Source organism: Rhipicephalus sanguineus, chromosome 2 (assembly GCF_013339695.2).
Source record: "Rhipicephalus sanguineus isolate Rsan-2018 chromosome 2, BIME_Rsan_1.4, whole genome shotgun sequence".
Classification (NCBI taxonomy): Eukaryota; Metazoa; Arthropoda; class Arachnida; order Ixodida; family Ixodidae; genus Rhipicephalus; species Rhipicephalus sanguineus.
Window position 1 is genome coordinate 144,445,535 of NC_051177.1, and position 23,248 is coordinate 144,468,782.

General features: G+C 47.2%; 1 protein-coding gene across 1 annotated transcript in view; it reads right to left on the reverse strand.

The window, feature by feature from the left end:
- Positions 1–23,248, reverse strand: part of LOC119381939 (solute carrier organic anion transporter family member 4A1-like) — a 74,051-nt gene that overhangs the window by 13,908 nt on the left and 36,895 nt on the right. The window contains exons 7-12 of the mRNA XM_037649688.2: positions 15,326–15,485; positions 11,850–12,088; positions 8,074–9,024; positions 5,373–5,497; positions 4,404–4,503; positions 2,561–2,682 (exon numbers count right to left, since the gene is read on the reverse strand). Of these exons, the coding sequence (XP_037505616.2) occupies positions 2,561–2,682; positions 4,404–4,503; positions 5,373–5,497; positions 8,074–9,024; positions 11,850–12,088; positions 15,326–15,485 (1,697 nt within the window). The remainder of the gene's footprint in view (positions 1–2,560; positions 2,683–4,403; positions 4,504–5,372; positions 5,498–8,073; positions 9,025–11,849; positions 12,089–15,325; positions 15,486–23,248) is intronic.

The window sequence follows — 23,248 nt, forward strand, 5'->3', positions numbered from 1 at the left end:
CGACTTGTTGTTTTTAAATGCGAAGCATTTCTTAGCGAACTTCTGCGACTTTGACCGTATCTATCTATCTATCTATCTATCTATCTATCTATCTATCTATCTATCTATCTATCTATCTATCTATCTATCTATCTATCTATCTATCTATCTATCTATCTATCTATCTATCTATCTATCTAGCCGCCTACGACTTCGTGCTCTCCTGGTCGCTTGGTTAATCGAATGTGCACCAAAATTGGTATGGCGTAACATGACTGTATGACGAACATAAATGACAAGTCATAACATGAAAATCATGACACGAATGTCATGTACAGCATGATTTACATGCTACGCTCATGGTGCGCTGGCGGCCGTTTCGCTAGCTTGATATACACCAAAATTGGTATCTTGTGACGTGACTGTGTGACGAACATAAATAACACGAGTTAACATGAAAATCATGACACGCATGTCATGTACAGCATGACTTACGTGCCACGCTCATGGTGCGCTGGCGGCCGTTTCGCTAGCTTGATATCCACCAATATTGGTCTCTTCCGACGTGACCGTGTGACGAAGTTAAATAACACGAGTTATCATGAAAATCATGACAGGCATGTCATGTACAGCATGACTTACGTGCCACGCTCATGGGGCGCTGGCGGCCGTTTCGCTAGATTGATATACACCAAAATTGGTATCTTGCGACGTGACCGTGTGACGAACATAAATAACACGAGTTAACATGAAAATCATGACACGCATGTCATGTACAGCATGACTTACGTGCCACGCTCATGGTGCGCTGGCGGCCGTTTCGCTAGCTTTATATACACCAAAATTGGCATCTTGCGATGTGACCGTGTAACGAACATAAATAACACGAGTTATCATGAAAATCATGACACGCATGTCATGTACAGCATGACTTACGTGCGACGCTCATGGGGCGCTGGCGGCCGTTTCGCTAGATTGATATGCACCGAAATTGGTATCTTGCGACGTGACCGTGTGACGAACATAAATAACACGAGTTAACATGAAAGTCATGACACGCATGTCATGTACAGCATGACTTACGTGCCACGCTCATGGTGCCCTGTCGGCCGTTTCTCTAGGTTGATCGACCCCCAAGTTGGTATTGCGCGACGTTACTGTGTGACGAACATAAATAATAGGAGTTATTTCGATTGCTGTCTAACGGTGTCAAAAACCGAGATGCATGCATCGACGTGCGGTTCAAGAGAGTTGCCTGTTCGGAAAGTTGGTACACGGTTACACTCGAAAAAAAGCAACTAAGAAGTGGAAATAGGGAAACAAACTGAGAAGCAGAAAGCAGAGGCAGCGACAAAGAGACGGCTTGACATCGACTGACATGCGGCCCCGCCACGGTGGTCTAGTGGTTGTGACACTCGACTGCTGACCCGGAGGTCGCGGGGTCAAATCCCGGCCGCTGCGGCTGCATTTTCAATGGAGGCGAAAATGTCTGAGGCCCGTGTACTTAGATTTAGTTGCACGTTAAAGAACCCCAGGTGGTCGGAATTTCCGAAGCCCTCCACTACGGCGTCTCTCATAATCATATCGTGGTTTTGGGACGTTAAGCCCCAGATAATGTTATTATTATATCGATTGACATACGGGCTTACAGCTATTTTGTCTTTCCTAGCATGTCACAAATCACACAATGCAGCGTGTGGCCACAGGATGCCATGTTATGGAGGGCGGCTCCTATGTTCGACCTAACGCTCGGCACGCTACTTTCCAGTATTAATATCGTACGAGTAATAGTACAGACGCAGAGCGACACACAGCGAAGCTGCTTCGCACGTTCGTTCTTCACCCCACGTCCGTATGTCAATTCTACGCGACGTCTCTTTCTATGCCTCTTGCACTCGTTTGCCGCAGCGTGGTACGTATGGCGTCCGCGAGATCATTTAAAAGCGAAAGGGACGTAGAATGCTTCCTAAGACGGGCTATAAGCCGATTTGAAATGGACAACGGGCGTAGAAAACCGAAGCGAAAGTAAGACGGGAAATGCGTGCCTAGAATTCACTTCTATATTACACAGCAGCAGCACGACCCGCAAAGCCAGGAGATATTCACAAAGGAAGTTTACTGGTTTTTGGACGCGATTTATGAAAACGTTGCACGGTAGAGGGCGGGGCATCTATCGATACACTGCGCAGTGACTGTTGTCGCTAAACCTTGTTTTCAAATTGCCGCGTAATCAGCCATTGTAAACAGAAACACGCGAGGAATCGTCGAGCCACAAGATGTATAATCAACGAAGGGGCCGCACGTGTCGGCACACCTGTTGCTTTGTCGCAAAAAGTAACGTTCCTAAACTCGATGGCGTGATTGAACGCGTCAGATAACTCAAGAAGGCTTGTAAAATAAGCAGGATTTTTCAACAAATTTCCGTTGCCAGTGCGCTTCCGTTTGTAGTTTCCTTTGTGCCTCACTAACTTACCTTCGTCAGTCGCGCCCAAAAACCATTATTATGTTTTTCGAACTAGCCCAAGAAATACCGCTCGCAAAGAAAGTTTTGTCTTGACACACGCCGCTACCGCGGCCTTACCGGGCAGGTACTTCGGGAACGAGCAGGCCATCACGCCGAGGGTGAGGCCCATGGCAGCGGTCACCAGGGAACCGAGCCACCATGCGCCGACCCACGCAGGGCTCTTGGGGGTAAGGCCTATGCTGTAAAAATGCAAATATTGCGGTTCTAATCTATAGTATCTACAGTGAAAACCCCGCCAAAAATGTCCTTACCCTGACAGCGCGTAGGCTTGGGCGTGTTGGTAATCTATTTTTTTTTCGTAGCGTGCTAGTTAACAGTGGACGATACGGACACAGCGCTGTGTCCGTGTCGTTCTTCCGTCTTATGTTTAATAACTAGTGCGTTAAGAAAGTCAAATGCCTTTTTAATTCTTTAAAAAAGTGGCTCGCTGTTAGCAAACATCCTCTCGACTCCCTTGAGTGTCACCTCGAGAATAGCTGATGATGCCGAGGCGCGTGTTGTGAGACAATTTACCCTCACGCACGATGTGTCCGATTGCCCTTAAGCCCGAACCAAGTTTGTTCTAGTAACGTTGGCCCGAACCGCACGTACGCTCCCAAACGCGCACGGGGCGCGCGTCAGCGCGCGCAGCCCGGTCGTCTCCGGCGAGTTATGGCGGTTTCCGCCCACACACTACGCGCGAAGGCGCACGCGAAGCGCGCGCTTCCTCATACGTGCAAGATATTGTTTCGTACAAAATTACTGATAGTTCATCAGAATACTGACCTTTTTTATTGTTAGATACATGCAAAAGTAAATAAGAACTAGAATTTTTCACATGATGTGTATCATCATTCGTCGGTCAAGCCGGTGCCGGTAACAGCCATGCCACAGTTGCGTATTTGCAGGGCTCCAAGCGCTTTCGAGCGCGCGCCGTCTCAAGGTCGACATCAGTCGCCGCGAACACTCGCGTACCGCGCGCGCTTTGCCGCGCTTGCTTCATCTGCGCATGCGCGGCCTCCGGAGCGCGTACAGCCAACGTACGCAACGTACAGCGCGCGGTCGGCCAGCGTACGTGTAGTTCGGGCTTTATACAACCGCGCGGCCACTTCAGTTTGTATATGGCACTGGCGTTAGCGGTACAATGTAAAAGCCTGCTGTGCAACACATAAACAAGTTTTGTCGTATAGTAAAAAAAAAAAACTGCCGCGACTGTTATGGTGCTTTCATATTGGGTGTTGTCCATTGCGGTGGTATAGTACATTGTTTCGGTCTAGGCTGCCGGAACGAACGCCGCGGGTTCGATACCGGCCACCGACGAGGCCCATGTACCGTGCAATCTCAGTGCACGTTAAAAAGAACATCAGATTGTCGAAATTTCCGGAGCTCTTCGTTACGGAGTTCCTCATGGTCATATTATGGCTCTGGTAAGTGAAACCCCCGAAATTATTATAGATTATCATGTTTGGTGCTGTCGACTTCCTTCTTCACAGCAAGTTATGTGGACGTGCATTTTCTTTGAGACAGCGTTGTTTTGTTCTAAGAATGAATTAAACTAAAACGACCCTCGGACGTGAAGGTTTAGACATTGCCGTGAACGTCTTAAAGTGAGAAGATACTGCAGGATGTGTGTTCATTCAGCGAGTCGGGCTAGGAAGAGCGCAATGGGCAGAAAGTTGTGATCTCAGAACATATCCACCAAACTGCCGTCGCTGACAGACCGGCACATCTAGCAAATGCGAATTACACAGCGGGTCCACTTAAAAAATGGCGATGCCCCCGATGACGTGCTCACGCTTTTAACTATGCGCACGCGTACGCTACCTCACGAATCGTAACATTTCTTTCTTGTACATCAGACCTAAGTTATTACTTCTGACAAGTTCGAGCATTACACATGTCACGGAGGGCCAGCACATACCTGGAGACGTCAGTAGATATATCGACGTAGTAGGTGAGTGTGTAACCACCCACAATGAAGCCGAGAGCAGGCCCGATAATCGTCATGCTGTTGAAGATACCTGCGCGCAAGATGTGACTGCAAATAGTCTTGGGAAGAACAGCATTGAAAACTGGGCTAGGCACTTTGTCAAGGCTCTGGTTTATTACTCAGACTCGTGGGCTGGTCGAATAAGTGAAAGAAAGAGAGAGGGGAGGGCGAACAGAGAGAACGTCCTAGCGGACATCCAAGGATACCAAGCCAGCCCTTGTTAGCGTCACAGCAGCGCTATAATCTGATATGATCCACTTGAAGACATTGTGTCACGCGAGCCTCGCGGGAAATGAAACTGAGTTGTAGAATAGGTTGCATAGCATGCTTTACTATTTATCTGAAGCTTCAGGACCATTATTCAAACGCACTACCACTCCCACGAATGGCCGACTAGCGCAGATACAAAGGAAGGTCGCAGCAGTGGGACTGCGCTTAACGACTAACGGAGACGTTTCCGGCAGCTTGGAACTGCAGTGAACACAGTGTTTCGGCACGCATGAAATTAGTCACGTACAATGTGACCCAAGATCGAGCAAGCTGCGGCAAAAAAAAAAAAACAAATTGCGAAAGAAACACTGTGGCCGCTTCAAAGCAGCTCACTGTCCCCCATAACTCGGCTACATTTTCTTATATTTTTCTGTGTTGAGGGCCTAATTAGGTACCACGTTTAAGAAAGCAGATATCGCCTTGCATGTATGCAATGTGAAGTTCCACAAAGCTATGTATTTCAGACCCTGAACATAATCAAAACTCTTTGATCAACAAGCTTTCTTCTTTGATGTGCACATATTGGCTAAACCCCGCACACGACTGTAATTTCAGAACAAACAAAAGTATTCCGGTGCATAACGTAATGAGCAATACACAGAAAAGAAGCCGTCCGGAAAACTCGCGCACCTATGTAGAGGCTGGACTGCCGTTTAGGCAGGTTCTCGTCCAGGTACGCGATGGTGACTGTGTTGATGGGAGTGGCACCGAGACCGCTGATGAGCTGTCCGGCCATCAAAATGAAGCGGTAGTTCCTGCACGAATTGGAAATACGGAAGTTTCTTCCGGTTATCGGAGAGCCTGAAGCTTCCTTTGCTGCGTCGCAGCCCTGACCAGTGTCCTCGCGAGGCGCTCCGTCGATTTAGGTGAGTAATAACGAAAGTGACGGCTGAATTCGGCCACTCGAGGCAAGTTCATGTCATATTGTAGATAAGTGTTTTTTTTTGGCATCGCAAGCATTGCCAATTTGGTTGTACCCCAGCGGCTCCCGGCTCTTTTGTCTTTTAATTTCTGGTCAGAAACTTCGAGGTAACAAATATATAATGGCTTGGACAAAAGAGCTCAAACTTTATGTTTTGAATACTGGAGCCCGACGCTGTATTTATATTTCGCAAATTAAGTGGTGGCACATCGTGAACATCCGTCTGCGCCATCAAGTTCAAGAATTCGATACAGAATAAGCGGCCACGGAGGCTACTTGATAAATAAGCAGTTTCTTCGCACAAATCGCACCACGAGAACTGCTCTATCTGTAATCTCAATTGATAGTTCCTACTAAACGGGGAGGGGGGGGGGGGGAGGACAAACACAGTCAACAAACGTGTTCTTTACAGCCAGGTACTAAAGCATGTATATTATACTAGCATGATGACCATCTCTGACAGCTTCCCTCCTCGATCCCTTTTCTCCTTTCCCTATATACTTGCTGGGAAAATTACAATGTTTCGTAATAGTACACTGAAGTGAAATCTGGCATCAATGTCTATGGGAGTTGCAACGCATGGCGCCTAGCCAGCATGGCAATGACGGCTAGTACACGGACTTGTCTAAGCTTCGTTCTTTTTGCTCGATGTGGCTCCGTGTGGCCTACAGCCGCTGTGTCCCAAGACGGAGTTCAGCAGAAGTTCATCAGTCCCTTTTAGGCTGACCAATTCAAAAAGCCCGCGAGGTTCACAAAGATCAATTCTTTTACCCCAAACAAAAGCTGAAATGCAACAAACAAATTCACAAGTGCGTTCGCAGCCGCCAACACGAGGGTTAGGCAAGTCCATGTACTACCCATCATTCCCATGGTGGCTGAATGATCGCAGCGTCATGGTTCCCGCTAAAATATTGTAAGAAAGTATATGGGAAAAGCAGGGGCGACAGCCACGAATACCCAACCCACCGCAGCAATCTGGTAGTTACGCTGTTTGACTGATAACCCGAAGGTCGTAGGATCAAATACCAGCCGCGGTTCTTTGGAGAACAAAATGCCAGAGGCCATGTGCTTAGAGTTATGTGCGCTTTAAATTACCCCAGGCTGTCGAAATTTCCGGAGCCCTCCACTATGTCGTCTGTCATAACCATATCGTTGTCTTGGAACGTTAAAACCCCAAAAATTTATTCACGAATTCCTGGCGGAATGCAGAACGTGCGCCCAAATGTATTGTGCTGCATCGCTGTCCTTACGTCACGCCAGCAAGATAAACATCGTTTTCCCAATGAAAACGTGGCTCGTTACACATCAGTTGGTCTACTCAATGATGACTGTTCTATATTCGCCACGTCGTCGAAACACAAACCGCAGAAAATTCTTAAACGATATCTAGCTTTCTTGCATGACTGCACACACAGCCGTGAAGCCAGCTTGAAGATCACGATTAGCGAATTTTGTCGCGACTTAAGCCCCAAATTTTCTGCATTTTAGGAGATGGCTCGCCAAGTTCTTAAGCTGGGGTATAGTGAACTAGAACATTGGTTCTAGTTCACTATAAGCTGGAGTAATGTCCCGCGTCGTAAGCGTAACCTTAGTCTATATGCGACCGCTACAGGCACAGCTCGCGCGAAAGAGAAGTCTTCTTCCTCTTCTTCATTGAGCGCCTTGATAATGATATCAACGCAGGCAAAACTACATTTCCTCGATTTCCTCGACCATGCGTTCGGCCACGGCTGCAAAATCTGCGACCGCTTGTGGTTCGACAACAACCTGACCACAATCGCTGCTATAAAAACGTGTGACGTCTTTATATGAAAGTAGAGGAATTGTATGGAGCATTCACGGTTTACCCGATTATCTCCGAGCCAGCTCCTCAATCATCATTGACTTCATGGATATGGCGGCTTACAGGCGAGAAAATAGGGTGCTTATTTCTTGTCAGATGGAAATATGAAGCAACTTTTTAACAGTTGCTGCATGTTGTAGTATATTCAAAAAGGATGCAGATACGGTCCACTTATTCTATGCTTACTTTTGATGCGCTATATTTCCATATTTGATATAACAGAGAATGAAAAGCAGTAATGATCCTGCATGCAGGCAATCCTGCCCTATCTTGAGGGGAGCCCAGTTTGCCTGTAACGAATCAACTGCATCGTACAAACACCTGACTAGCGAACTTGAACAGTAAATAATTAAAAAAACATTAAAGCGTTGCTTCAAAAGAGTAAAAAAGCGTCCACTCTCTACACATGCATTGTGCACAACCAAAGCACCCATTGAGAAATGTCAGGCAAAGTATATGGGCGACCAGCGCTCGTCTTTCATACCGTCCCTTCCTATGCTTCGCAAGAAAACGCCCAAAAAGGGACGGAAAAAGCTCGTTTCGGTGTCACTCACTCAACTGCGTACCTAATGCTCCCGGTCTTGGTGCACGACGAACTGAAGACCGTCATCGGGCACAAGTCGGTCCCAGCCTCCGACAGGCGATAAGCCGGCGACAGGAAGTGGGCCATCGCCACGACCAAGTTGCCCAGTCCCAGCGTGGCGACGCCGTAGCCGATGAAGCGCGGCTTGTTGCGTTGCGTGGCCAGGAAGGCTACGGGCAGCATGGTCAGGCAGCTGGCCACGTCGTTGCTGCTGAGGATCATGCCACTCTCGTAGCCCTTCAGCTGAAACCGGCGCTCGAGCGTAGGCAGCACCACCATCATGACGCCGGTCATGGAAAAGCTGCGCGTGAACGACACCAGGCAAAGTACGGTGAGCGCGCAGCGGGGCGTCCTATAACTCTGCAGGAAGCCCGGGTACAAGCCCATCATTCCGCAAAGGACTTCGCGCCTTTTCCGTTCCACTGGCACGGAGTCTGCCTTCGGCGGCGTCGGGCTTGTTATGTCGGAAGGGATCTGTTGTCGCGGAATCGGCACTTGGCCACCCTGGGGGGAAATCTCTTTTCCCGCCTCTTTGAGCTCCGTCGGCGAAAGAGGTCCTGATGTCGTAGCCGGCTGATCGGGGGACTTCAGCCTCTCGTCCGACGACAGCGAATCTATCAGCGGCGCGGCATTGCCGCTGAGTGATTTGGAAAGGCCTTCCTGCTCTTCCTGGCTCGTCGGACTCGACGGCGACAGCATCGCCTGAGCAGGTGACGGTGCCTCGGCTTCTGCGCCTTTGCTGCGCTTTTTCTTGCCGCGTTTCTTTTTCGACCGCTCGGCGACGTCGCCGTTAGTCACGTCCGCGGCCGTTGTGTCCTTGCGCTCGGCACTTTGTTTTCGAGCGGCCGACGCTGACGTTGGGCTGACGAGACTCCCGGGGCTGACAAGGGCAGCCGCATCCTCGCCGTCTTCCACCTCCGCTGCGCCAGCGGTTCTGTTCGCGAAAGATACAAGGATTTCAATATTAACCGGCATTCATTCTTTGTTTAAACGCTCAAAGTCATCCGAACCTTCGAAGGCATACCGGACCTCCGTGTTGTCTGATGCCACACGAAGAAGAATATACAAATTGCTTAGACAACAGGCTACTGTACTTTAAAAAATTGAATAAGTGGACCCCAGTAATTTCACATAAAGCTAAAATCATTTGATGCTACGGCAGGAACTTGTCGCAACGGACACAACCATCAGATAGATCCATGAATCTCCAATGTCTCTTTAGTCCTCATCAGATGGACATCTGCCTGTTGCTGTTCCATTTACGTACACGGACGCCGGCATAAATACAAGCAGCGTGTGGCGCAACACCTTCACATGTTAACAAGCAAGAAGGTTCCTGAAAATTGCTGTTCGAATTTTTTGAATCCACGCAACGTATTGTGGGATCAGCCTGCTGCCAATATTTGCTTGTGACACATTAGCTGTTTACTGTTACATGTCTACAATTAACATTCTGAAAGAGATAATTGACAACAAACCGTTTGTAAATGAAGCCGCAAGAAAATTCATACTGATTTCTCCGAAAATAACCCTTCTTAGTTCAAGAACACTTTCTTTTATCCCTCCTGGAAAGGGGAGGGGGGGTTACACAGCACGATGCGAAATAAATTAGAGTAATTTATTTTTAACCTTCGGCGAGAAATTGACTGCTGCAATATTTTTTCATCTATGCAACATGGAAATAGAGTAAGTGACATGTTTGTGCAAACAACTTCTTTATGCATCACTGCATCAACACGAAACAAAGTTAATAATGTATTCGACAGCTCAAAAAATTGGCAGATCTCAGGCACTATGGGAATCGATTTCATGCGAAGGAGTCAGCGAGTAGCAACCTACACCGGATTTTTTTCTTTGAACCAAGTGTTAAAAGGTGGATCGCGTTCTTTGTGTAAATTGAGTAGTTGTGCAAAATCATACGCTTATCAGGCAGGGCGAATACACTGGTGCGACGTTATTGCGGCTCTATCGTGAGTGCATAGGCCGGCAAACTCACTCATGAGTCGACTCACTCGGACTCGCTCACATTCACACGGGCCACGAGTCTGAGTCTGAGTGAGTCCGGGTGAGTAATATTTTGGTGAGTTTGAATCCAAGTAAGTGCAGTTGAGAAAAAATTTAGTGAGTCTGAGTCTGAGTCCGGTTGAGGAAAACATTGGTGAGTGAGCCCGAGTGAGCCCTAAGCGCAAAATATATTTCTTGAGTGAGTCCGAGTGAGCTCCTTTTTTTCTTTTTGCCGAACTGTGGTCCTATACATCTACAGCATTATTATCAGCCTGATATCAGCTCGCGTTCATAGCCACGACTCCTCACACATATTTCAAAGCACTAGCGTTCATAAGCCACTAAAATATTTATTCATCAGAGGCGTGAAGTAAAGAGGGACGGGGAAGGGTGCCTTGACCTCCTCCCGCAAGCTTTTTCACGAGAAGTTCTTGATAAAAATACCTCGTGTGAGTCGCGTCGTTCATCAAAATGTCCTTACTAGACTGATACGTGTTATTTCACACCACGAGATCATAAGGTGTCAGGTAGAGCACCGACTGTGCCAGATATTGGCATTAAAGAGCATTGAAACTACGATCGTAAAAGCAAATTTTACGCTAACAGACTCATGAGTCGACTCACTCAGCCTCACTCAGACTCTGATTGAGCCATGAGTCCAAGCCTGGGTGAGTCCGGCTGAGTAATATGTTGGTTAGTGTGAGTCCGAGTGAGTCTGGTTGAGAAAAAGTTTAGCGAGTCTGAAACCGAATCAGTCCAGCTGAGGAAAACTTTTGGCGAGTCTAAGTCCGAGTGAGCTCGAAGAGCAAAATATATTTCTTGAACGAGTCTGAGCGAGCTCCACTTTTTTTGGCGACCTATGCCTGAGTGTCGACGTTATGTCGGCACTCACGATAGAGCAGAGACGTCAGTTTCATCGCCACGAAGTGCACGAGACGGTGTGATGATGGTCATAGAAGTATCGGCCGTAGACGTATTCACGCAACGCTCGACTATATCTTGCTAAGTTATAGCAGTACATATGTAATGTTTGTTATACCGATAGAGAAGTGGACAGCCAACGGTTCAACCAGAATTGGTTTTGTCCTGACATAACGCTTGCATAGGGTCTTTCTTTTTCCGAAACAGTTTGATGCCGCAGCGGCCATGCATTACCGGTTGCCTAAGCACGAGTATACAACGGCCAACAGGTGGCATGACCATCGGGGAGAACGGCGGAACTGCGCGCGCAGCTAACGGCAGAAGCATTCACCGCCGCCGTGAACCGCGCAGCTAGCTGACTTGTTCGGAAGCCGTGCTTGCACCTAACACATTCTCTAACAGGGTGTCCAGATGCAGTCGAACTCAAGGTGCAGAAGACGCCAGGTCTTGATGAATTCAAGGCGAAAGTCATGTTATTGTTTTTCTTCTCCCTCGATGTACGGATCCTCCCCCGCCCTCTGCGAAATATTTCTGCACCTAACGTGGTTTTCCACTGCCTTCGAGATCGGAGGCATTGCAAGCTTTCTGCACCTCACCTAGCTTTGCCCTGCCTCCGTGATTGGGCCACCTTTGACCAAGAGATGATGTCAGCTGATGAAGTAACGTCATGACGACGTCGCAAATTTTGGCGCTATGTAACGTCATGATGACGCCATATGGCGACGTCATCATGTGATTTTTGAAGGTTTTCGTGTCTCCTGCGGGACGCGGGCCAAAATCTCTCAATGTGAGATACTCCCGCGAGTCGCGGGACTAGTTGTTGACGCTGTATACCTGGCAGCGGCGTCGTCGTTGGGGGACAGTTCCTCGGTGGGTGGCTTGTCTTCCGGAGGACTGCGGCGACAGTTGGTCGCTCTTCGAAGCGCCACCGGAAGCCAGGCCGCCGAGCTGCTCTTCGCCGCTGTGTGAGAACGGCGACCCCTGTCCGCTGGCCAACGCCGCGCCGCCATCGGCCGAATGCTTTTGCCGATGCTGCTTCTTTGAGAACCCTGGCAAGTGGGCAGAATCAGCGCCTTCAAGAAAGAAATAAAAGAAGGCGAGGTGTGAGTACCAGCGCGGGCGACGTTTCTCGCGAGACTGCCACAAAAACAACTGCGATTTGTCGAAATGTCCGTGTACGACAAACTTTTGTCCTTGATTGTCCGACTTTAAAATCTGCATTTACTGCCTGTTAACGACTTTGCATTTTTATTCATATATGATCAATGGTAGCACATTTTAACGCAAGGGTGGGATGGGGCCGAACAGGGCTGACATCTTGCAGTGTGTTTGTAGAAAGTATTGTTTTTATGGACGGCCAAATGAATTGAGAACGCTTGGTTTTAATTTTGAATGCAATTTTTGCTAATACATGTGCACGACATTCTATGAACCTCAGCAAAACCTGGTTAGCTTGACAGTGGTGTTAGAGCATTTTGCTATTATAAAAGAAGTCATGACTGCGCATTCTTTCCCTCCACGTAAGCAATTGTATTGTTGCGCTTTCATTCGAACGCGGCGTAAATTTTATACTCAAGCAGACTCTTTGAACATTACTTGAACACAGGATATGCTGCATTGAGCAATAGGAGATCCCGCTTGCGCTAAACTTTGCTGCCTTCGCTGCGCATTACTGCCGCCTCGAACAATTCCGTCACTGATGATATGCTATCTTAATTTTCCTGTTGCTGCCTGTTGACGGTGCGTAAAAATGAAGCAGTTCGCGTCAGCCAGCCCTCATGAAACCCTATCCCCACCACGGAGGTGAATATTGAAGCGTAATAAATATGACAAACATGACAGCTGAATTTATTCCAAGTCCAATGCTGGAAATAACAGATTTAGGATGAGTTTTCAAAGTTACTTTTACTGAGCTGTTCATTCCTTTATTGTTTGAAGAAACGCTAGCCCTATTAGGCGTTTCCAAGCTACCTAAAGACAAATCACTCACGCGATAAATGAGGGACGTTAAGAAAAATACTTAACTCGTACTTGCAAGCCATTTAATTCTTTAACTAGTTTAGAAATCACTATTCGACGTGGCTGCTCAGTTTAGCATAAATTACAGAATTAGCAATACCTTCGAGATAACCACTGCCAGAACTTGTGCGTCAAAAATCCTCATAGACACAAAGAACAACAAAGATGTTTGATCCCTCCGCCATGCGAATCGGTATAACACGAAAGTGAAACAAGTCTTTACGAAAGTAGCTGAATGTTTATTGTACATTGATAGATGAGCGCTTACACGATGTATGTTGGTGTTTGGCGGCTATAACACCGTTTGATGTGGACGCACCTACGTTGATCCTAGCGGCACATCTCCATCGCGACGACTGACGTCAATGATCATTATTAAACATTTGTGGTAGGTGAAGTTAACCTGGCCAGTTAGCCAGCCAGAGGGGAGTGGGGTACTGCCCGCTGGCGTGTCTCTCACTGCAAGAAAGCACTCACTCAAACTGTATTGAAACGAAATGCAGTGGGAATCAGGAAGCAAGCCTCCGCTGCTCTGAGACCACCGAAGCGCGTCCTCTCGGCGCTCCAGGCCCAAGCCGGGAGCCTTAGTATTGAGGGTCATGTTCTTTATCATTTTACCGACGTCACATCCGTGACGGAGAGGATGTCAGTGAAGTCCTGGAGCATCCCGACATAACACACTTTCGTTTCAAGATCTGGAGGCGACCCCAATCCTTGACTTGAAGGTGTCTGGTACTGGTAGTGGCACTAGCCCGTCTGTGTTCCTGTACTCTGGGGTATTCCTTATAGTTCTCAAGGAGACATCAGCGGCGTAACGCTTTCGACGCCAGTGAGCCCACAACCCCTCTTCTAGTTCACTGCGCCACGGAACACCCAGAAAATAACTGGCGATTTAAGCGGGTGCGCGCTCTTTATGGAAGAAGGGAGAAGGAAGGACGAAGTGGGCGACACCTGGCGAGCTCCGGAGCTACTGCACCCTACGTGAGCCCCGTCCTGTAATACACGTCAGGCGAACGATGTGTAACGCGGCGCAGAGCTGGCGCAACGGGATGGAGAACCGGGAGAGAGCGTGCGGCGAGGATGTGTCGTCAACGCGCTAGATGTTCGCGGTCATTTACCGTACCTTAGGTTATGACATACATTAATATACATCGTATACAACCTTTCGCTTAACTCATTCCATTCTTTTTATATTCAACTGCCTTTAATATAACAGCGTTGTATGCGTCTTCTCACTTTCTTGATCCCGTCTTTTGCACCGTTGTTCAAGTACAATGTATGTTTTTACATACGTTTTCGGCGTTGGTGTGCCCCGTTGTATTCCTTAGGTGAACTGTGTTTCGCGCGATGCCGGAGCGACGTAGAAAAGAAGCGCGTGGTAAAGATCTGACCTGTGAGGTGCCGCGAGGGGCCCGATCCAATGGATTTCTGGCATGTTAATTACTGTTTACACTAATTTCTTGAAAGTATATGACTACGCTTTCAATTCTTTTTTTATTCATTTATTAATACTGTCAATCCCGTCAGGGATTTTTACAGGAGTGGGTTTCATTCATGGCATACTTTAATGTCCTCTCTATTATATACGAACCTTAGTTTAATCCATTCCATCCTCTTTATATATATTTTTTTTATTTTTATTAGGATTTTCAGAAAACTCGCACCGGCGCTTGCCAGGGTAGTCGGGAAGGCAGCAAAGAGTCACTCCGTACTCGTGCCACTCAAAATCATGGTTCGAGCTGGAATCGAACCCAGGTATTGTGCGTGACAGTCAAGTATTCTACTACATAGCCACGCCAGTGCTTGAAACTGCTTTGGAGGAAGAAGCTACAAAGTTGTCATGCTGGGGTAACGTCAATTGTGGTCGCAGTGTTGCCTATGTCCGCTTTTATATCGCTGTAATAGACATTACATATGCACTCCTACGACTCGGCAAGCTATAGTCAAGCGCTACTCGACTTCGGAGGAATACGCCAACGACGGCTACCTGTGATATGCTCATCATCGTGGTGTAGCACGCACTTAATTTTGATAAAACTAGTGTATGTGATCTTACGTAAATGCCTGCGTTACGTAGGATCATAACCTACCATCTGGTGCCGACGATATGCCCACGAATACTCTATTTACACGTACACAACCCACCTCATAAGGCTTGGTTTCTTGATACGCATGGTTGTACAGCAATCTTTTCTTTGTTTCGTGCCTACGGCTTCAAGTATTTAGATGTCCATGGACTAACGTAGTAGCTTTGTCAGTACACGAGGTGCATGCAACATATTTACCCCCACCCTCTCATCAAATAAGTTATGGTAAACGATACCCTTGTGCCCATGTTTCCTCCCTTTCTTGTGGCTCTGCGTCTTCTGCACCGTGTGGTGAGTGCTGCCTTCAGCCAGTGGAAGCTCGTCGTCACGTCTGCGCGCTGGACTCGCCATCTTGTCCAGCTGCCTGCGAGTGCAAGTACAGAAAAAAATGAGAATGACGGCAATAATGTATTTACGGCTCCCGCAGCGTGGAGTTTCACAGGCGACAGAACGACGTTCGAGGTTCACGCCTGTTACCCCATCGTTATATGGCGCAAATTAGAGACGCTTTATAACCATTGTGTATATTCACGCATCGATTCGCATTCCCGCACTTCATGCATGTTTTCATGCTGTTTCGAACTCAATCGGTCTCAGGACGCGGAAAACGAGCTCTCACTGCGCCGTCTTTTACAACGAGCATCTCGGGTGCGCGCGCGCCTATTCGGTAGCTCCGCGCTCGTAGCCGCTGCAGTGACGCAATAGTTTCAAAATTAACGTCTTCAGTGCCGGCGACACCTTTTTAGGTACCTGCTGACCTTTTAATAAAAAGAAATTCAACCCTGCCTGCATTGTATACACTGGCTGGGAAAAAAGTCGGAATTGCGCATCCTTGCCAAAGGGTCTCATTGGAGGGGCCGTAACTATTAGTGCAACGACATTATGCAACAAGTTTTTAATGATTGTGAAAGCTGTTGTGGAGGAGAATAAGTGGACAAAGTTTAAGAAATATAAAAAATGGTTTTTTTTTTAATTGTCGTCAGAAGTTTTCACTGTTCGGTGTTTTCTTGAACTTAGCCCGATCATATCTCTTTACTGAAAAGTTATATAAATACAAGATTTGGCACTTTGCTAGATAAGCATGCGAAGAACGTAATGCGGAATTTTTGTACCTCTACTACAAGGCGTTTTTGAGATAAAAACCTTCAAAGTAAAGAAATATTTGCCGATTGGGCCATTTTTGAGGTTTTTTATAAAAACATCTGCACTACACATAAAAACTAAAAATACCTGAGCAGAAGCAAAAACATGCATATATTTTGGTAAATAAATTTCAGCTACCTAACTTTAATATATTTTGTGCAATTCATAACGAAAGTTGGCCAAAACAGCAGAGCGGATGAGCGCTCCACTCCACCTCTTCGTCATTATTGATTTCCTGTGGTTCGAAAAAATTTTGGACGGCAAAACAAATTGCGGATCTCTTCTTTCCACTCATCAGGCAATAATATATAAAATTTTGAAATAAATTTGAGAGGACGACCAGCCATCGTTTGTTCGATCTTACGTGGAATCACCCTTAAGGTATCACCCAGACGCAAGGTTAGCTAAACAGAGCGTGCAACGCCACACGCGAAGGTCTCTTCTCGCTGCTCGCACTCGCGTTAAAGGTACACTAATTCAGAAATCAAAACGCTTGTCATGTATCGCGCAAATTTATGAGACATATTTACACGTTTGGCGCAATGAAACAGGATGTTGTCATTTCATCTGTGTTAGTGAATATTGCTGTGTCGATTTCGTTATTAGAAGGAGAGACTAAATTCAGATGGCTATGGAGAAAATTGCGAAATTTAACGACCGCGCACAAAATACCTTTACAGATGTATCACCGTCAGTATTAATAAAAAATTATTGAAACACTAAATTTCTTCATCGTTACCAGCCATCTGAAGATGCTAACTTTCTATTTTCGCTCTTAATGCATGGCATATATCGAGGGTCGGTACTTTGAAGTGATGCCTTTGCCGATGCCAATGCTTTTCGCGTTTGTCAACTGCTAAGGTAGCGATGGTTCGCGCTCGTTATCAACTGGATCAGCTGGCGTGAGTGGTGACTGATAAGACTAGCATGATATATCGAACGTGACGCGCCGCTAAAATAGCGATCCACCATTGTAAGCCTGCGCAGTTGGCATATAATGTCCCCATGGCTGCTTCTTGACGCCAGCGATATGTGGAGTCCACTTATATAACAAAGAGAAAAGTAATTTTAACTCTGAGAATCTAAACCTAAGACGTGATCACGAAGCCAGCCACAGCAGACCCCGAGTTCATCTTGACCCATTCGAAGAATACATCTATATCGTGGAGTGGAGTCGGCCACATCGTCCCGCCGTGTTTTCTAATACATGAGATAGACGCGAACCGCTGCTCTTGAAAAGACAATCTCATCATTGAAGCCAACCTTACTTCTTTATCAAGTATTAGTATTACTTTTTAGACGGGGAGTTCTTCCAGTTTAGCAGAAATCGCGGTAACACGCTGCGTTTACACGGTGTGACGGGTGCCTCCATTGCTGGAACTATACTCCGTTTCACACACCAGGTACAGCGCTGTGGAAGCTATGCAAGACGTTCGGTCAGTGAAAATATGTTAGCACCGGCTGCGCCCGGCCGGAGCTAATCGCGGAGGCCACGATGCGAAAACAAGGAGACACTAAGCTATCGAGAACAACGTACAGACAAGCGTATAAATAAAGGTGTTTGTTTATTTCTAAGGCACAAAACATCTTTATTACTCAGCCTAAAAACGACAAGACAATCACCTTACGGGTGGCAAGCTCACTGAACTATTCCTTGGTTCAAACGCATCTGCTGCAAGAAGTCTCGCTAGCTTCCATGGCGTTGCACCCGATGTATGAAACGGGATAGGCACCGATCCCACTCACGCTGGCGCGTCGCCTCCTGCGTCAGTCTCGCTTGCTCAGTCTGACTCGACGATCGTTCAATTCGATCGAGGCTAGGCATATAATCGAACTGGGCTTGCAAATCTGAGTCGACCCGATTCGACTCACTGTTGCGGCCTAAGCGTCGCACATCTGTCTTTGCGATGTAGCTACATGCATAAAAGCTCGCCAACGCAGAGCTGTCCATTCTATCTCAGCTTACCGGGTGAACGGTTGAGAGATAATGACCGAGTGGGCGGAACCTGCTGCTTTCTTCTTCGTAGTGCGAACGATGAGCGTGCCGTACGTGACTTGCACAAGCGCGAGCTGCAGAGCACTGTCACGCGAACTGGTATAGCGTGCTCACGCGTTTCAAAGGCTGCTTTGATGATGATCATGACGTTGACGAAGACCATAGGCGTGCGCACGGGGGGGCGGGGCAGGAGGGGGGGTGAGCGCCAAGTCTGCACCACACCTTTATTCTGCCTGGCCTGCTGTCCCGTCATTGTATAGTGTTCAGGGTTCTGGCCTTGCAGGTTTTACAGCGAAAGCTGTTATCACATCACGACGGCAGTGGGGTAGTTGGCCGCCGCCGCCGCCGCCGGTGTCCGTAACCATAATCGCGCGAAATAAGCAAAAATGAAATCAATAAAAAAGTCACAGTTTCGCCTCAATGGCGAAGCAATGAATGCGATAGCAAGAAATTGGAATGTCACAGGAAGAACGGCAAGTAGCTATAGAATCTTGCCTGCGCGCTGCGCAAGCACAAAAGACGCAGGAAGAGAAAACACACTTGCAGCGCGCTGTGCAAACACAAAGGACGCGCGAAAAGGACGTACAGGTATACACAGGAAGAGCGCGAACTGTCACAGTTCTTATTCAACTAGCCCCTACTTTGGCTCCCTCCTTTGGCAAACGCGGCCGATGCAGCGAGCAAAGTGATCTTCGTGCGGTCTACAGCTTCAACGCGAACTTTGCTGTGAAAGCACAAGACGTACTAAACTCCCCCTGTGGACTTAGAGCTATTATTGTGTGCGCATGTGCGGTAAGGTTGCCTTGGGCTTGTATATGCATTGGCGTATGAAAGAATAAATCAGTTGTTAGTCAGCGCTTGTGTCGTCTTGTGGGTGTCTTGTGCGTTTACGCTGTAATTTTAGCCTCAGGATTCTGGTCACTGTGTAAGATATATACCAGTGTTGCGGAATGGGCGCCTCCATTCCATTTCAATCCCATTCCGAGGAATTAGAACTTACCGCAATTCCATTCCTTTCAATTCCTCGGAATGAAAAACTTAGCCCATTCCCACTCCGAGAATTGCCGGGCAGTTCAATTCCATTCCTGTAATTCCTCTACGTAGGAAAGGCATCTTGATAGTTTTATCGAGTCAAGAATGAACGCACCATAAACCTGATGTCATCACATGCATTAAGAACTGCAAAAGTACGTGGCCGTGGTTACGTGGGCTCTTCTGCTTCGGCTGGCTTCCCGAACCAATGCTTTCAAAAGTTTATTCTCTCTCTCTCTGTACGGAGGGAGAGGGAAGGCACACAGTTCATCGTGTACGACTGTGTGCTGCGCTGACCTACAGGCCTTCGCCGACAGAGTTTCGGGCAAATGCGCCCATGTGTCTAGACAGGGGGGACAGCATTGCAAAAGGGTGGGCGAGTATGAGGTGAGACGGCGCGCAAAGCTCGCAGTGAACACAAGCATCGCGCCAGCGTCAATGCGCATCACAACATGGAGAAGCGCTTTTTCGAATATGCATCCGAGTCGCCGACGGCGACAGAAGCAAAAAAAAAAAAAAAAAAAAAGAAGTGAGGGGTGGGGAGACAGCAGGCGGCTGGAGCGCCGCAGAGGGGAAAAAATCACAAGGCGTAAGGGGGGGGGGGGGGGGTATGCCGCCGCCGTAGTTCCGCACGACGGATACCAGCGGCATAGAACCGCGGTTACGCGAAGAATAGAGACAAACTTCGGAGCAACACAGTCTATATCAGGACAGAATTGTAGTATACGCGTTGCTTATAAATGTACCGTGCTTGTAATCAGTTAAGCCATTTTAAAAATACTGCTTTATTGTTAAGTTTCAGGCTCTGACTTAAAAATGTTTGAAGTTTGAAAAACAGCCAGTAGACGAAAACGTGCTGTATTTTGGGAAAAGACGTAATTCCATTCCCATTTGATTCTGCGCAAAAGGCGCTTAATTTCATTCCTATTCCATTCCTCGAAGCGTTGTCCCCATTCAATTCCCATTCCATTCCGGGGTCACGAAAATGTGGAATGATTCTGGAGTCATTCCAATTCCCGATTGGCAACTCTGCAACACTGATATATACTGTGATTCAAGTTCGGCCGTCTCATTTCTTCACTCCTGCGGTATGAGTCTACAATAGCCAAAGCGTTCCCACTAGCTCGCGCCACCACGAGACACGGGACACTCTTCCTTTTCCTTGGCCGACTGGCCGCGAGTGGCACAGCGCTACAACCCCAAATAGAGTGCCTCGATGCGCCCGCGCCCGCTTAGAGTGGTGTCAGCTTTTGAAAGGGCAGGTGCCGCCTCCTCGGCCTTGGCGGCAGCGTGGCAGCCATATTGAATCCCCCGCCCGGTCTGTTGTGCATGGCGCGCGTGCTGTTTTAGGTCGGTGCTCGTTTCCCTCCAGTTTTATGCGCTGGCTACCGTCACCATGTCCGTGTGTTGCGTGCCGCAGTGCACCATCATTCCAGAAAGGCTGGGAGCTGTATCGTTTTTGAAGATACCAGGTTTCTTTGGACAGTAAAAATCAAACGTGACAAGCGGCATCCGAAGAACACATTATGCACTTGCAGCCTAAGTTTCCGGCCGGTATTTCGAATGCACATGCAAAGATAACTTCTGCCGGTGTTAACCTTGCGTAATAAATGGACACACTGATATCAGCTACATGCTTAAAATGCTTTGGTTCACGTGTGCATGAATCATGCATTTTTCTTCGCAAACATTCTTTACTGCATTTGGTTGGTCCTGTATCTGCCTTTGATTTTGCTTTCGCTATTTTTGTGATTTGAAATGTATCATGGAATATATTATGCGTGTTTGTCTGCAGACCAAATTCTTCTTTTTTCCTAATAATAATTATTTGTGAAAATTTACGTCCCAAGAATCCGATATGATTATGAGAGGCGCCGTATATAGTGGAAGGCTCTCGAAATTTTGACCATCTGTTGTTCTTTAACGTACATCTAAATCTAAGTACGCGGGCCTCTTTCATTTCGCCTCCATCGAAATGGGGCCGCTGCGGCCGGGATTCGATCCCGCAACCTTCGGGTCACCAGTCAAGCACTATAACTAAAACCACGGCGGGGTCTTGTTTTTTATATTCCTTTCCGTGTTTCAAGTACGCCTTCTGTGCTGCTCTGATGCCCATGTATGTATGTGTGCAGTTAAATGTTTTTTATCCTTCCCTGTTTCTGTGATTCAAGGTTACATTTTCGTCCTCTCTTAAATAATTACGCAGTTCCTCTTTTTTTAGTCATTTATACGATCACTGTGAATCGACTAGTGGCAGTTGTGTTTTACTGTTTAATTTGCGTTTTATTTGTGTAATTGCTTCTGTCGGCGCAGCATTAATGCGCACAAATAAATGGACTGTACGCTGGATATTAACGCGCGCACGCACGCACACACGCACACACACACACATTCAGTATTTTATTTCTTTGAGCAAGCATAACTTAATTATTTATTAATAATGTAAGCCCTGAAGGCTCATGCAGGAATGCGCATACAAACAGTTCTCGCGAAGCGTCTATACAAAGACGAATGAAAACAACAAGAAGACAGGGAAGCATTTTGTACAGTGCACACGCTATGTCAGTAAAAAAATACAACAAACAAAGTCAAGTTGTACAATGAGTACGCCATGAAAAACCAGTTAATGAAATAAAAACTCACAGGGTTCCTTATGCGTTCGCTTAAGGCGGCTCGAAAGCGAAAGCCATCTTTTTAGTTTTTTGCGCACCTAGCGCGGTTTTGCATTGCCTCCAAGATCGGAGGCACCTCACCTGGTTTTGCACTGCCTCCGTGATCTGCCCACTTTTGACCAAGCTACGATGTCATGTGATAACAGCATCATATGACGTCACGCCAAAATTTGTGAAGCCACGATATGGTGACGTCATCACGTGACGATGACTTTTTGCATCCCTCGTCCCCGACGTCGTGATACGCTGACGCCATAGACGCGGGACGCCGACGGTCAAATTGCGCGTTTGATGAGCCATTTACGCCTTAAAAAATGCGTCCGCCACGGTGGTATAGTGGTGACGGAGCTCGGCTGCTGACCCGAAAGTCACGGGTTCGATCCCGGCCGCGGCGGTCGCATTTAGGTGGAGGCGAAATGCCACAGGCCCGTGTACTGTGCGATGTCAGTGGAGGTGAAAGAACACCAGATGGTCAAAATTCATGGAGCCCTCCACTACGGCGTGCCTCACAATCATATCATGGTTCTGGCAAGTAAAACCCCAGATATTAATAAAAGAGACAAATAAACGACGCCCTGCATCTGCCGCACGAAGTGTAAAACAGTATTGGAAACACTGAATAAAATCTGCATGCAGTTAGGCATGCGAGAAAACCCGCAGTTACAGAAAAAGAAACTGCAGATACAAAAAGAAGGGAAAACGCACTTATACTGCGCGCATGCAAAGTTTTACGACATACTACTCAACAACGTATTCATCGTTTTGATAAGGACTCAAGGTGCAACTCGAGTGCCGATACACTAGCGGCTACAGTTTGTGAGCGAGGAATGTCAGCCCTAATAATGATATAGAAGCTTTCGTTTCATTTTAGCAGGATATTCGCACCGTACTGCCCCTCGGCCCTTTATTATGTGTACACTATGTATGATGTCGTTTATAATAAACGCGAGTAAATTGCTTGCAAACTTAGCAAAATGAGCCACCTTAATCGCGCTTAGGTAGTTTCGCAACACTAAATTGTGTGTGTTCAGATACATATACTGCTGCTGCTGACATGTATACAAATACTTTAAGCGATTATTTGTGTATATGGAATGCAGCGCTTACGAGAAAATTAGGTAAGGCTTTAGACTTGGTCCTTTCCGGCGTAAAGAAGAGGACCCGTTTTCAACATAACAGAGTGTACGTCTACCTCTAGCGCATAACACATGCACAGGCCGTCAGCTTACATGAATTACATGCTTCCTTAATAAACACTTAGGCAACAACAGCAATAGCAGCAAT